This window comes from Hippopotamus amphibius, chromosome 14, assembly GCF_030028045.1.
Source record: "Hippopotamus amphibius kiboko isolate mHipAmp2 chromosome 14, mHipAmp2.hap2, whole genome shotgun sequence".
In the NCBI taxonomy this organism is placed as follows: domain Eukaryota; kingdom Metazoa; phylum Chordata; class Mammalia; order Artiodactyla; family Hippopotamidae; genus Hippopotamus; species Hippopotamus amphibius.
In genome coordinates, this window is record NC_080199.1 from 18,303,360 (window position 1) to 18,316,323 (window position 12,964).

Sequence of the window (12,964 nt, forward strand, 5' to 3'; positions counted from 1 at the left end):
TATGAGAACACTTTCCTGGTTGTCTGTCTGTCGTTTTCTTTTCCCCTTACCCTTTCAATGAGACTTCAATATTTTTTTTTCTCCTGGGGTGAAAAACATTACAGTTGAATGTTCATTTCCTGTTTAACTTGTGATGGAAAAAAACCCAGTAAGCTGTGCAAATTTAACTATGGATAAAAATAGCTCTGCTATCTTAAAGTTATTAAGTGAACATAAAAAGCTCTTTGTGATCTCAGGATATCTGTAACCTGGCATCTGTCACCATCCCTCCATCCTCATCCAGAGGCGAGACATTCAGAACAAGGATTCCATGCTTAATGGCACCTTGAGAGTAAGTGCTCCCAGGTGCCCATCAAACCTGTCACACTGAACAGCTGTCGCTAAGTGACGACTTGTCCCTCCACCCTCCGTTGGTTTTTGCATAAACAGGTCTGCAGCTCTGTGCCAGGAGAGCCTTCCAGGGCTGGATGTGCAATGCCCCGTCATAAGAACAGCGAGCCGCCCTCACCTGGCTTTGCTGTGCCCGTTCCAACACTCCTCTTCGTTGGACGTGCCCGCCGTCACGCTCTCGTCCTTGCAGATGGTGTAGGGCAACGCCGACCAGACCTTTTTAGAGAGCTTCAGTTTCTCTTTTATGTCTGTGACCTGATCAAGAAAGCAAGGAAAGAGAGTGAACATTCTCCCCAGGCAGTGTCCGTTTCTACACAAGGACACAACTCAGGGGAAGGTTGCAGAATCTGGGATACAATGAGCACAGACTCTCCATCGGCTTTAAGAGAGACACTATCCTGGAGGATTTGTTGCCCAGGAAAGCTTCACTTCCTCCTTCCTCCATCTCCCTCTAGCTTCCAGCAGAGAGTTCTCAGGTAATTGGTTCTTGGTTTTCCATCTTCTCTGTCCTCCCATCCTTTGAATTAAAAACTTATGAAGCATCTCAACTGGCTTCGGGTCCCTCTCCAGCTGTGAGAAACAGGTGTCGCCTATTGCAAACACTCTAAATATATTCTTTAGGATTCATTTGCCTGGATGTCAGATAAATGCAGTCCTAAAGGATGTGCAAAGAGATCCAACACTTTCCCCAAAGTTCTATTTGTTTCTGCAAGAAATGAATATTGTCACTAATTCAGCTGCTGGTAACCTCTGCTCTTGACCAACTGACAGGCCCACACAGCACACTCTTGGATCATGAGCAGTAACCCAAACCCACTTAAAAATCTAGCAACAGAGAGAGGAGTCATTCCAATTACAGGTAAGTGTAAAATCCACAGCCCTGTCGGTGGATGGCTGGGAGGACATTAGTACCAGCATCTTTAGTGTTTTCAGGCTCAGCAGTGACTTTTCATCTGTGGAAAGGGCAAGGAGAGGGATTCAGTATTATTTTAGCTTCACAATTAGAATCTAGGTTTGTGCAGTTACACCCTGATGTCCTATTCTGTCTACATGAACATTGGGAAAATCTATGGATGGTCGAAATGGCTCTCTTATAGATTGAATTATGCCCCCCTAACATTTGTATGCTGAAGCCCTAACCCTTGGTACCTTACGAATATGACCTTATTTGGAGCTGGGTTCTTTACAGAGATGAGGACGTTAAAAGGAGCTCATTAGGGTGGCCCTAATCCAATAGCACTGGTATCCGTATAAAAAGGGGAAATCTGGACACAGAGATATGCATAGAAGTAAGACAATGTGAAGAGACACAGGAAGAAAATATTCGTCTACAAACCAAGGAGGGAAACCTGGAAAAATCCTTCCTTTGCAGCCCTCAGAAGCAACCAGTCCTGCCGACACCTTGATCTTGGACTTCTAGCCTCCAGAACTGTGAGACAATTCTGAAACTGTTTCAGCCACCCACACCTCATCACAACAGCCCTAGCGAACCTATACAGCATCCTAAATGGGAAGACCACGGACACTTGTGATCAATGGCCTTTGGAAACAAAGTATTCTGTGTTTACTGTGGATGGAGTCAACACAGAGAGAAAAAATTCCTAAGATCTGTTGTCAAGTTTAAGAGGAAACACAAAGAAATAAAAGATCTCTAACATTTCATCTTGACCCTAGTCATATTTCTTGGTAGTTCCAGAATTGTACAGTGTTTGGCCCTTGCTTATCTGCAATTCTGATGATGACAGAGATTTCAGTCCTGGGAAATATCTGTTCACCAGTCAAGGACTGAGGGCGACCAGAATGCTGAATCCAAAAACCTGGTACACATTCTTCAATACTGGTGTTACTTTTGTTTCAGAGCTTAAAAAAAAAAAAAAATCCACAAGCAATGACATTCCAAGGAGTAGCTTACACTCAGCAAATGTTTAGGGTAGCTTAAAAACTACACTCTCTGATTTCCCCCATTCATGCTGACTTTGGTCTACAGGCTGCCCCCCGGCTCTCCTTCCAGCCAATCTGACTGGCTAAGGGGGTTGTGACGATGCCTGTCCTTTTCTGTTCACCATTCCCAGTATATGCATATTATTATTGGTTTTTTATTTTTTGTTTTAAAGATATGTGATTACTTCTATCCAGCCAAAGATGGGTAGACATTCTCTGTTTAACAATTATTCAAAAACCATCAAACCCTAGAAACACCAACTAAGAAATGTTGAAAGCATGATAGAAAAATCACCATTCTGTAGCCATCTCATAATAATAATTGATCTCAGTAAGTATCATCAATGATGCTACAGTGGGTTGAATTGTGTCTGCCCCAAAAGATGTTGGAGCCTGCCCACCACAACCTGTGATTGCGACCTTGACCTTATTTGGAAACAGAGTCTTTGCAGATAATCAAGTTAAAATTGGGTCATTAGGATGGGCCCTCATCCAATATGACTTTGTCCTTATAAAAAAGAGAGATTTAGACACCACAGAGACAGACACACATAGGGAGCACACCACATGAAGATGAAGGCAGAGGTTGGGGTGATGCATCTACAAGCCAAGGAGCACCAGAGATGGCCAGCGAGCCACCGGAAGCCAGGGGACAGGCCCGGACAGATTCTCCCTCACAGCCTTGGAAGGAAACAGCCCTGCTGACACCTGGATCTCAGACTTCCAGCCTCCAGACTGTGAAAATTAAATTTCTGTTGTTGTAAGCCACCCAGTTGGTGGTTACACAGCCCTAGGAAACTAGTACAAGTGCAGAAAAAATTGGGTAAAAGTTGATGGGGAACAGGATATTTACACAATCCCAAAGCATCCTCCACAGATGATTTATTATTACAAGAGACAACGCGTCATCGTTTTATGGTACAGAAACTTGGCAGCCCCCACCTTAACCAAGTGATCAAAGTTATGGGACAAATGGATAGCGGGTACCTCCTGATGTGATGGGACAAGAAGGATACGTCACTTATGCAGTGAAAATTCACAACCTCAATCCAGTCACGAGGACACACTAGACAAACCCCAACTGAGGGATGTTTTACAAAACAACTGGCCTGTATTCCTCAAAAATGTCAATTATAAAAGATAAAAGCTGAAGAGTTCATCTAAATTAAGGAGAATAAAAGACATGGCGTCCAAATGCAGTGGATGGTTCTGGATTGGGCACTAGATTGGAAAAATAATTGCCAAAAAGGATATTATTGAGATAGTTGCCAAAATTCGAACACTGACTCTGTATTAGATAATAATATTGCATCAGTGTTAAATATCCTGTGTATGAACTCATCTTGTGATAACACGGGAATGTCACGGCCTTAGGAGATACACACTGGAGTATTTAGAATTGAAAAGTTATGATTTCCACAACTTATTCTAGAATGATTCAAGAATAATAATAATAATAATAATAAGTAGGTTTATAGAGCAAGAGAGAGTAAGCAAATGTAAGAAAATTTTAATAATTGGTAAATCTACTTGTAGATGGAGGTATAAAATTTTTTCAAAAATTGCAGTTTTCCAGTAAGTTTGAATTTTTTTAAAAATTAAACATGTCAGAAATAAAAACCTTCATGTTTTATTTGTTCTGCAGGGTGTCACTTAGGTGTCCCTAACCTCTAACCTGGACTACCCCCTTAGGCCACTCATCCTCACTGTTCTCCAGCACAAACCCTGGAGGCAGAAATAGGTATCACATATTCATCGCTAGTTCAGAAAATGATCACCGGCTTCAGGATGGACATACTGTAAGCTTTATTCTGTCCCATAATAGATATACCAAGAATAAGCCTTCCCCTTTCTGCTTATTTCATACTGAAATCCCGCCCTTATGTTGTGGTAATCTGAACCAAATATATATATTTTGAGACAGAGAAAGAATAAAATTGCATGGCATCCTACAGGTATCGCCCCTTTTAATATTTGCCAAGTTTAATAGTATGTCATGCTGTTCTTTCCTTAAATCACTCTCAAGCATCGTATCTTGCACGGTGCATTCTCTGGCCCACTGGTTAGATATGGATGTGTTCTGCAGGGCGCCCCATTCATGATTCTGAGTACTGATCACTCTGATCCCTTATAATTGGCTTACTTTTCTGATTCTCTCTAAGACCACATGCTTTTCAAGGGCAGGGACAGGGTTTGTCTTTGTTATCAGTGCTTAGAAGGGGTTGAGTGACCAACAATCCCATTTTGCCTGGGACATAGGGGAATCTAGGAAACTGAATTTTTAGCGTGTCCTAGGCAAACAGAGATGAGTTAGACACACAAGTCTCAGCAGACAGTAGGTGCTCAATAAATGTGGATTGAGAAAATGGGTTTAATTGTCCTAGTCTATTACAAGGTCATAGGCCTTATGACTAACACAAGATAGTTGGGGGCGGGGTAGGTCACACAATGTGGGCTCTTATCTTAAAAGGGTGGGGAGCGGGGAGGCACTGAGGGTTCCTCCCAGGACTTGTATCTGGCTTAGTGAGGGGTAAGGGTTCCCTCTGACCGTTCCCCAGGGCACAAGTTATAATCAGGTCATGTTCACCCTGGCATTTCAGAAGCCAGGCATTTTCATTGTGCAACGTTAACGGGAAAGGAGCAGTGAGAGATGCAAATGCTATTTTAACATTCTGCAGGAAAACATCATCCAATTCACTTCTAGGCTAGGGTGGTGAGGCAGACAGCTGAAAAAAAAGGACACTATTAGCCACTGGAGAGGAATATGCCTTTGATTCTAAAGAATAGCTGAATGATTGCACTTTGTTTTTTTAGTATCAAGAAAGTTTTTCAATTCTCACACCATTCAGAAATATTTTTTCATTTTCTTTTCCTTTTTGAATAATAATGTAACTTTCTTTGCTGTAGCTCTGGATCTGAGTTTCTCTTTTTCCTAGAGACTTAAGTACACACAACAGTGTGCTAAGCTTTATGCTAGCAAGCACTCTTGGAAGAAATATATTGCTGACAATAAGAGTGAGCCCTGGGGGAGAAAAGATGGCGGCGAAGTAGAGAGACGTGGAGTGCATCCCTCTCCACAGATGCATTGGGAATGCACGGAAGGACGCAGTCATTCCCACAGAGAACCAGCTGAACACCAGCAGACGGCCTCGGACACCAGAAAGGACCGCGGGGAGCCCGACATAGCCGGTAGGGAGGCATCTACGAGGGCTCAAAGAGGGTGAAGCGGCGGAGCTGTGGCAGACGGGAGGGAGTGAGAAACATACGGAGGGTCCGCAGCGCAGCTCAGCGTTCCCGGACCGAGACATCGATCCGCGGCTGAACGGAGGGTCCAGGAGCGGGAGCGTGGGAACCGGAGAGCTGGTTCAGGGTGAGAAACATTGTTGCCGGTAGGGTGACGGACCGAGAGGACAGGAGGGAGGAGGTCCGCGGAGAGGAGTGCCCGTCCCTGAGAGCTGCCCGGCCATGATGGCGGCTGGAGGCTGCAGGCTCACGGGCGGGGGGGAGGAGCCACGCTCGTAGCCTCTCTCTCTCTCTCTTTCGGCGCCTCTGCAGCAGGCAGTGGAGAGACGCCCTGTGGGCCACCTAAGGTGCTCAGGGATAACAAGCACCCTCAGGCATTCGGGCGGGGCTAGATTAAAACCCCTTGCAACGCCAGCAGCAGGGAGGCTGCCGAGAGAGAAAAAAACAACAACAACAACAACAACAGCAACAACAACAACAAAAAACCTGAGAGAGGCCCAACTCTAAGACTTTCTGTTTATGCCTGAGCCGCGGGCATCCCTCTGCAACAGGCACCTCCAAGCCCGACTGAAACAACAGTGTGCCACTGCTCACTCACTCCCAGGAGAAGGACCCACTATTGTACCCTCTCCCTCCCCACACATCGACGCTTACAGACGAACAATAAAGGAACCTCTGCTGGTCACACAATAATGCAAAAAAACCCAAGGCAAGGAGAAGGACACTTACAGCTGAGACGCTAAGGAAACAGAAATAGTAGTATCAATACCTATTGAACTGGTCCATTCTGGGATCAGTTCTGGATTTTTTTTTTTTCTTTTTCTCTCTCTCTCTCTTTTTATTTTTTCTTTATTAAATATGATCTTAGCCCTACAAGCTTTATAACATAATTTTTTAATGATTTTTTTTTCTTTTTTTTTTGCCTTTTTATATACTTCTATATCTAGCTAAGTTTTTGGAAGTACAGACAATATATCTCTCATACTTTCCTTTCATCCCTATCTTTTATACATTTCTATTCCTTTCTTTTTATTTGCATATTTCCAACCACATTATGCTCTTCTGTTCCCCTTTCTTCCAGCCATTTTAAGTTTATTTTATCTTAACATACTTATAGGCAACACTATCGGTCTGCTCAGACTCCTTGCTCTATTCTCCAGATGACGCACTGCCTTGGTATTTAATATTAGGCTTTTGTCTTTATCTTAGTTCTTAGTACAGTTGTCTAATTACATTCTGAGAATCTCCATTCTCTCTGGTGGTACTCTGGCTCTTTTCTATATTTGATCCTAGCTTACAAAATCTCCCTGGATTAATGTTTGTATGTGTAAGGTGTTATTTGTTTGTTTGTTTGCTTTTGCTTTTGTCTCTGATTTGTTCTGTTTCAGTTGTCAATTTCTGTTGGGTTTCTCTTTGAATATCTGATAGCACACTGGGGTTCTGTCAGGTCTTTCTAGAGCCTTATGTCCTAACGGATTCAGTAATTGTGTGTCTTATACATGTATGTGTTTCCTAGACTTAATATTCGTTTAATCCAATACTTGGACATTAGTCTGAGGCTTGGACAGTCTTCTATAAACACCTCTATCACCAGGACAAGCAAGCCAAAAGTTTGGACAACCACAAGGAAACAAAGAAACACCATGCAGGCAAAGGAGCAGGAAAAAAACCCACAAGACCAAATCAATGAGGAGGAAATAGGAAAAATGCCTGAAAAAGAATTTAGAGTAATGATAGTAAAAATGATACAAAATCTCAATAACAAAATAGAGAAAGTACAAGAAACAGTTCATAAGAACTCAGAAAAACAAACAGCAATGGATAACAAAATAACTGAAATTAAAAATACTCTAGATGCTATAACCAGCAGAATGACTGAGGCAGAAGAACGAATAAGTGAGTTGGAAGATAGAATGGGGGAAATAAATGCCACAGAGCAGGAAAAAGAAAAAAGAATAAAAAGAATAGAAGACAGTCTCAGAGACCTCAGTGATAATATTAAGTGTACCAACATTCGAATTATAGGCATCCCAGAAGAAGAAGAAAACAAGAAAGGGTCTGAGAAAATATTTGAAGAGGTTATAGTGGAAAACTTCCCCAACATGGGAAAGGAAATAATTAACCAAGTCCAAGAAGCACAGAGAGTCCCATACAGAATAAACCCAAGGAGAAATACACCAAGACACATATTAATCAAACTAATGACAATTAAACACAAAGAAAAAATGTTAAAAGCAGCGAGAGAAAAGCAACAAACAACATATAAGGGAAAACCCATCAGGATAACAGCTGACCTTTCTACAGAAACTCTACTGGCCAGAAGGGAATGGCAGGATATACTGAAAGTCCTAAAAGACAAAAACCTACAGCCAAGAATCCTCTACCCAGCAAGAATCTCATTCAGATTTGAGGGAGAAATCAAAAGCTTTCCAGACAAGCAAAAGTTCAGAGAATTCAGCACCACCAAACCAGCCTTACAACAAGTGCTAAAGGAACTTCTCTAAGTAGGAAACACAAGAAAAGGAAAACACCTACAAATACAAATGCAAAACAATTCAGAAAATGGTCATTGGAACACACATGTCAATCATCACTTTAAATGTAAATGGATTAAATGCTCCAACCAAAAGACACAGACTGGCTGAATGGATACAAAAACAAGACCCTTCTATATGCTGCCTACAAGAAACCCACTTCAGACCAAGGGATACATATAGACTGAAAGGAAAGGGATGGAAAAAGATATTCCATGCAAATGGAAGTCAAAAGAAAGCTGCAGTGGCAATACTCATATCAGACAAATTAGACTTGAAAGTAAAGACTATTAAAAGAGACAAGGAAGGACATTACATAATGATCAAGGGATCCATTCAAGAAGAACATATCACAATGGTAAATATCTATGCACCCAATATAGGAGCACCTCAATACATAAGGCAAATGCTAACAGCTATAAAAGGGAATTCGACAGTAACACAATAATAGTGGGAGACTTGAACACCCCACTTACATCAATGGACAGATCATCCAAACAGAAAATAAATAAAGACATACAAGCTTTAAATGACACATTAGACCATCTCAACTTAATTGATATTTATAGGACATTCCATACAAAAATGACAGACTACACTTTCTTCTCAAGTGCACATGGAACATTTTCCAGGATAGATCACATCTTAGGTCACAAATCAAACCTCGGCAAATTCAAGAAAACTGAAATCATATCAAGCATCTTCTCAGACCACAACGCCATGAGACTAGATATCAATTACAGGAAAAAAACTGCAAAAAATACAAACACATGGAGGCTAAACAATTCACTCTTAAACAATCAAGGAATCACTAAAGAAATCAAAGAGGAAATCAAAAAATATCTAGAAATAAATGACAACGAAAACACAACAACCCAAAACCTATGGGACGCAGCAAAAGCAGTTCTAAGAGGGAAGTTTATAGCAATACAGTCCTACCTTAAGAAACAAGAAAATGATCGAGTAAACAACCTAACCTTACTCCTAAAACAACTAGAGAAAGAAGAACAAAGAAATCCCAAAGTGAGCAGAAGGAAAGAAATCATAAAGATCAGAGCAGAAATAAATGAAAAAGAAAGGAAAGAAACCATAAGAAAAATAAATAAAACTAAAAGCTGGTTCTTTGAGAAGGTTGACAAAATTGATAAACCATTAGCCAGACTCCTCAAGAAAAAAAGGGAGAAGATGCAAATCAACAGAATTAGAAATGAAAAAGAAGTAACAACGGACACCTCAGAAATACAAAACATCATGAGAGACTACTACAAGCAACTATATGCCAATCAATTGGATAACCTGGAAGAAATGGATAAATTCTTAGAAAAATACAATCTTCCAAGACTGAACCAGGAAGAAATAGAAACCATGAACAGACCAATCACAAGTACGGAAATTGAGGCAGTGATTAAAAATCTCCCAACACACAAAAGCCCAGGACCAAATGGGTTCACAGGTGAATTCTATCAAACATTTCAAGAAGAGCTAACACCTATCCTTCTCAAACTCTTCCAAAATATTGCAGAAGGCGGAACACTCCCAAACTCATTCTACGAGGCTACCATCACCCTGATACCAAAACCAGGCAAAGATGTCACAAAAAAAGAAAACTACAGACCAATATCACTGATGAATATAGATGCAAAAATCCTCAACAAAATACTAGCTAACAGACTCCAACAGCACATTAAAAAAATCATCCACCATGATCAAGTGGGGTTTATCCCTGGGATGCAAGGATTCTTCAATATACGCAAATCAATCAACGTGATACATCATATCAACAAATTGAAGGATAAAAACCATATGATCATTTCAATAGATGCAGAAAAAGCTTTTGACAAAGTTCAACATCCATTTATGATAAAAGCTCTCCAGGAAATGGGCATAGAAGGAAATTACCTCAACATCATAAAAGCCATATATGAAAAACCAAAAGCCAACATCGTTCTCAATGGGGAAAAACTGGAAGAATTCCCTCTAGGAACAGGAACAAGACAAGGGTGTCCACTCTCACCACTATTATTCAACATAGTTTTGGAAGTTTTAGCCACAGCAATCAGAGAAGAAAAAGAAATTAAAGGAATCCAAATTGGAAAAGAAGAAGTAAAATTGTCACTCTTTGCAGATGACATGATATCATATATAGAAAACCCTAAAGACTCTACCAGAAAACTGCTAGCACTCATTGATGAGTTTAGTCAAGTAGCAGGATACAAAATTAATGCACAGAAATCTCTTGCATTCCTATACACTAACAATGAAAGAGCAGAAAGAGAAATTAAGGAAACTCTCCCATTCACCATTGCAACGAAAAGAATAAAATACCTAGGAATCAACCTGCCTAAGGAGGCAAAAGATCTGTATGCAGAAAACTTTAAGACATTGATGAAAGAAATCAAAGACGACACAAACAGATGGAGGGACATACCATGTTCCTGGATTGGAAGAATCAACATCATGAAAATGTCTGTACTACCCAAAGCAATTTACAGATTTAATGCAATCCTGATCAAATTACCAATGGCATTTTTCACAGAACTAGAGCAAGAAATCTTACGATTTGCATGGAAAGGCAAAAGACCCCCAATAGCCAAAGCAATCTTGAGAAGGAAAAATGGAGTTGGTGGAATCAGGCCTCCTGACTTCAAACTATACTACAAGGCCATAGTGATCAAGACAGTATGGTGCTGGCACAAAAATAGAAAGGAAAATCAATGGAATAGAATAGAGAACTCAGAAGTAAGCCCAAACACATATGGGCATCTTATCTTTGACAAAGGAGGCATGAGTATACAATGGAAAAAAGACAGCCTCTTCAAGAAGTGGTGCTGGGAAAATTGGACAGCTACATGTAAAAGAATGAAATTAGAACACTTCTTAACACCATACACAAAAATAAACTCCAAATGGATTAAAGACCTACATGGAAGGCCAGACACTATAAAACTCCTAGAGGAAAACATAGGCAGAACACTCTATGACATCCATCAAAGCAAGATCCTTTTTGACCCACCTCCTAGAATCAGGGAAATAAAATCAAGAAGAAACAAATGGGACCTCATGAAACTTAAAAGCTTTTGCACAGTGAAAGAAACCATAAACAAGACTAAAAGGCAACCCTCAGAATGGGAAAAAATAATTGTCTATGAAACAACGGACAAAGGATTAACCTCCAAAATATACAAGCAGCTCATGCAGCTTAATACCAAAAAAGCAAATAACCCAATGCACAAATGGGCAGAAGACCTAAATAGACATTTCTCCAAAGAAGACATACAGATGGCCAACAAACACATGAAAAGATGCTCAACATCACTAATCATCAGAGAAATGCAAGTCAAAGCCACAATGAGGTATCATCTCACACCGATCAGAATGGCCATCATCACAAAATCTGGAAACAACAAATGTTGGAGAGGGTGTGGAGAAAAGGGAACTCTCCTGCACTGTTGGTGGGACTGTAAGTTGGTACAGCCACTATGGAAAACAATTTGGAGGTTCCTTAAAAAACTACAAATAGAACTACCATATGATCCAGTAATCCCACTCCTGGGCATATACCCAAAGAAAACCATAATCCCAAAAGAAACTTGTACCATCATGTTTATTGCAGCACTCTTTACAATAGCCAGGACATGGAAGCAACCTAAATGCCCATCAACAAATGAATGGATACAGAAGATGTGGCATATATATACAATGGAATATTACTCAGATATAAAAAGGGATGAGATGGAGCTATATGTAATGAGGTGGATAGAACTACAATCTGTCATACAGAGTGAAGTAAGTCAGAAAGAGAAGGACAAATATTGTATGCTAACTCACATATACGGAATCTAAAAATGGTACTGATGAACTCAGTGACAAGAACAAGGATGCAGATACAGAGAATGGACTGGAGAACTCGAGGTATGGGAGGGGGCGGGGGGTGAAGGGGAAACTGAGAGGAAGCGAGAGAGTAGCACAGACATATATATACTACCAACTGTAAAATAGTCAGTGGGAAGTTGTTGTATAACAAAGGGAGTCCAACTCGAAGATGGAAGATGCCTTAGAGGACTGGGGCGGGGAGGGTGGGGGGGACTCGAGGGAGGGGGAGTCAAGGAAGGGAGGGAATACGGGGATATGTGTATAAAAACAGATGATTGAACCTGGTGTACCCCCAAAAAAATATTAAAAAAAAAAAAGAGTGAGCCCTAATTCATTACTAATACAAACTTGATGGGGACAAGGACCTGGGATCAAATATGGAATTTACAGTTTCTTTTCCCTGCTTCCCAAATGAGGGATTCTAGAACAAATTATCTGATACGTGCAAATTATATTTACCATTTGTTCAGTTTTAAATTAGGAATACCGTACTATTAGTAATATCTGTGTACTAAATATTTTTCATCTATGCTATTGATAGATTGTGAAAGTTAAACAACAATTTCTATTTTGCCATAGGAATCTGATCCAAATAGATACTGTTGGGATCAACAGGGAAAATGTAAGGCCCCTCCCCCCATCTTTTTTTCTTTTTCTTTTTTCTTTTGGCCGCACCGCATAGCATGTGGGATAATTGTTCCCTGACCAGGGATTGAACCTGTGTTCCCTGCATTGGAAGCACAGAATCTTAACTGCTTGACCACCAGGGAAGTCCCCTAAGCCCTTTTATAGAACTTATCTGGACTTGATTCTGATTTCTGACAATTTCAACTACTGGCTTCATTAAAGGCAGACACTCTCAGTTTAAAGCCTGTCAAGGGTCCTGAATACTTGACTATAGAAACACAGTGGTACCATTTTCATATCCACCCTACAGAATTTTACAATTACTCAGAAGAGAGAGGCAGCTACAAGGTGGAGGG

The 12,964-nt window shown here is 40.6% G+C and overlaps 1 protein-coding gene across 1 annotated transcript in view; it reads right to left on the bottom strand.

The window, feature by feature from the left end:
* Nucleotides 1-12,964, bottom strand: part of GPC6 (glypican 6) — a 1,066,366-nt gene that overhangs the window by 20,337 nt on the left and 1,033,065 nt on the right. Inside the window, exon 7 of the mRNA XM_057707663.1 lies at nucleotides 509-645. Within this exon, the coding sequence (XP_057563646.1) occupies nucleotides 509-645 (137 nt within the window). The remainder of the gene's footprint in view (nucleotides 1-508; nucleotides 646-12,964) is intronic.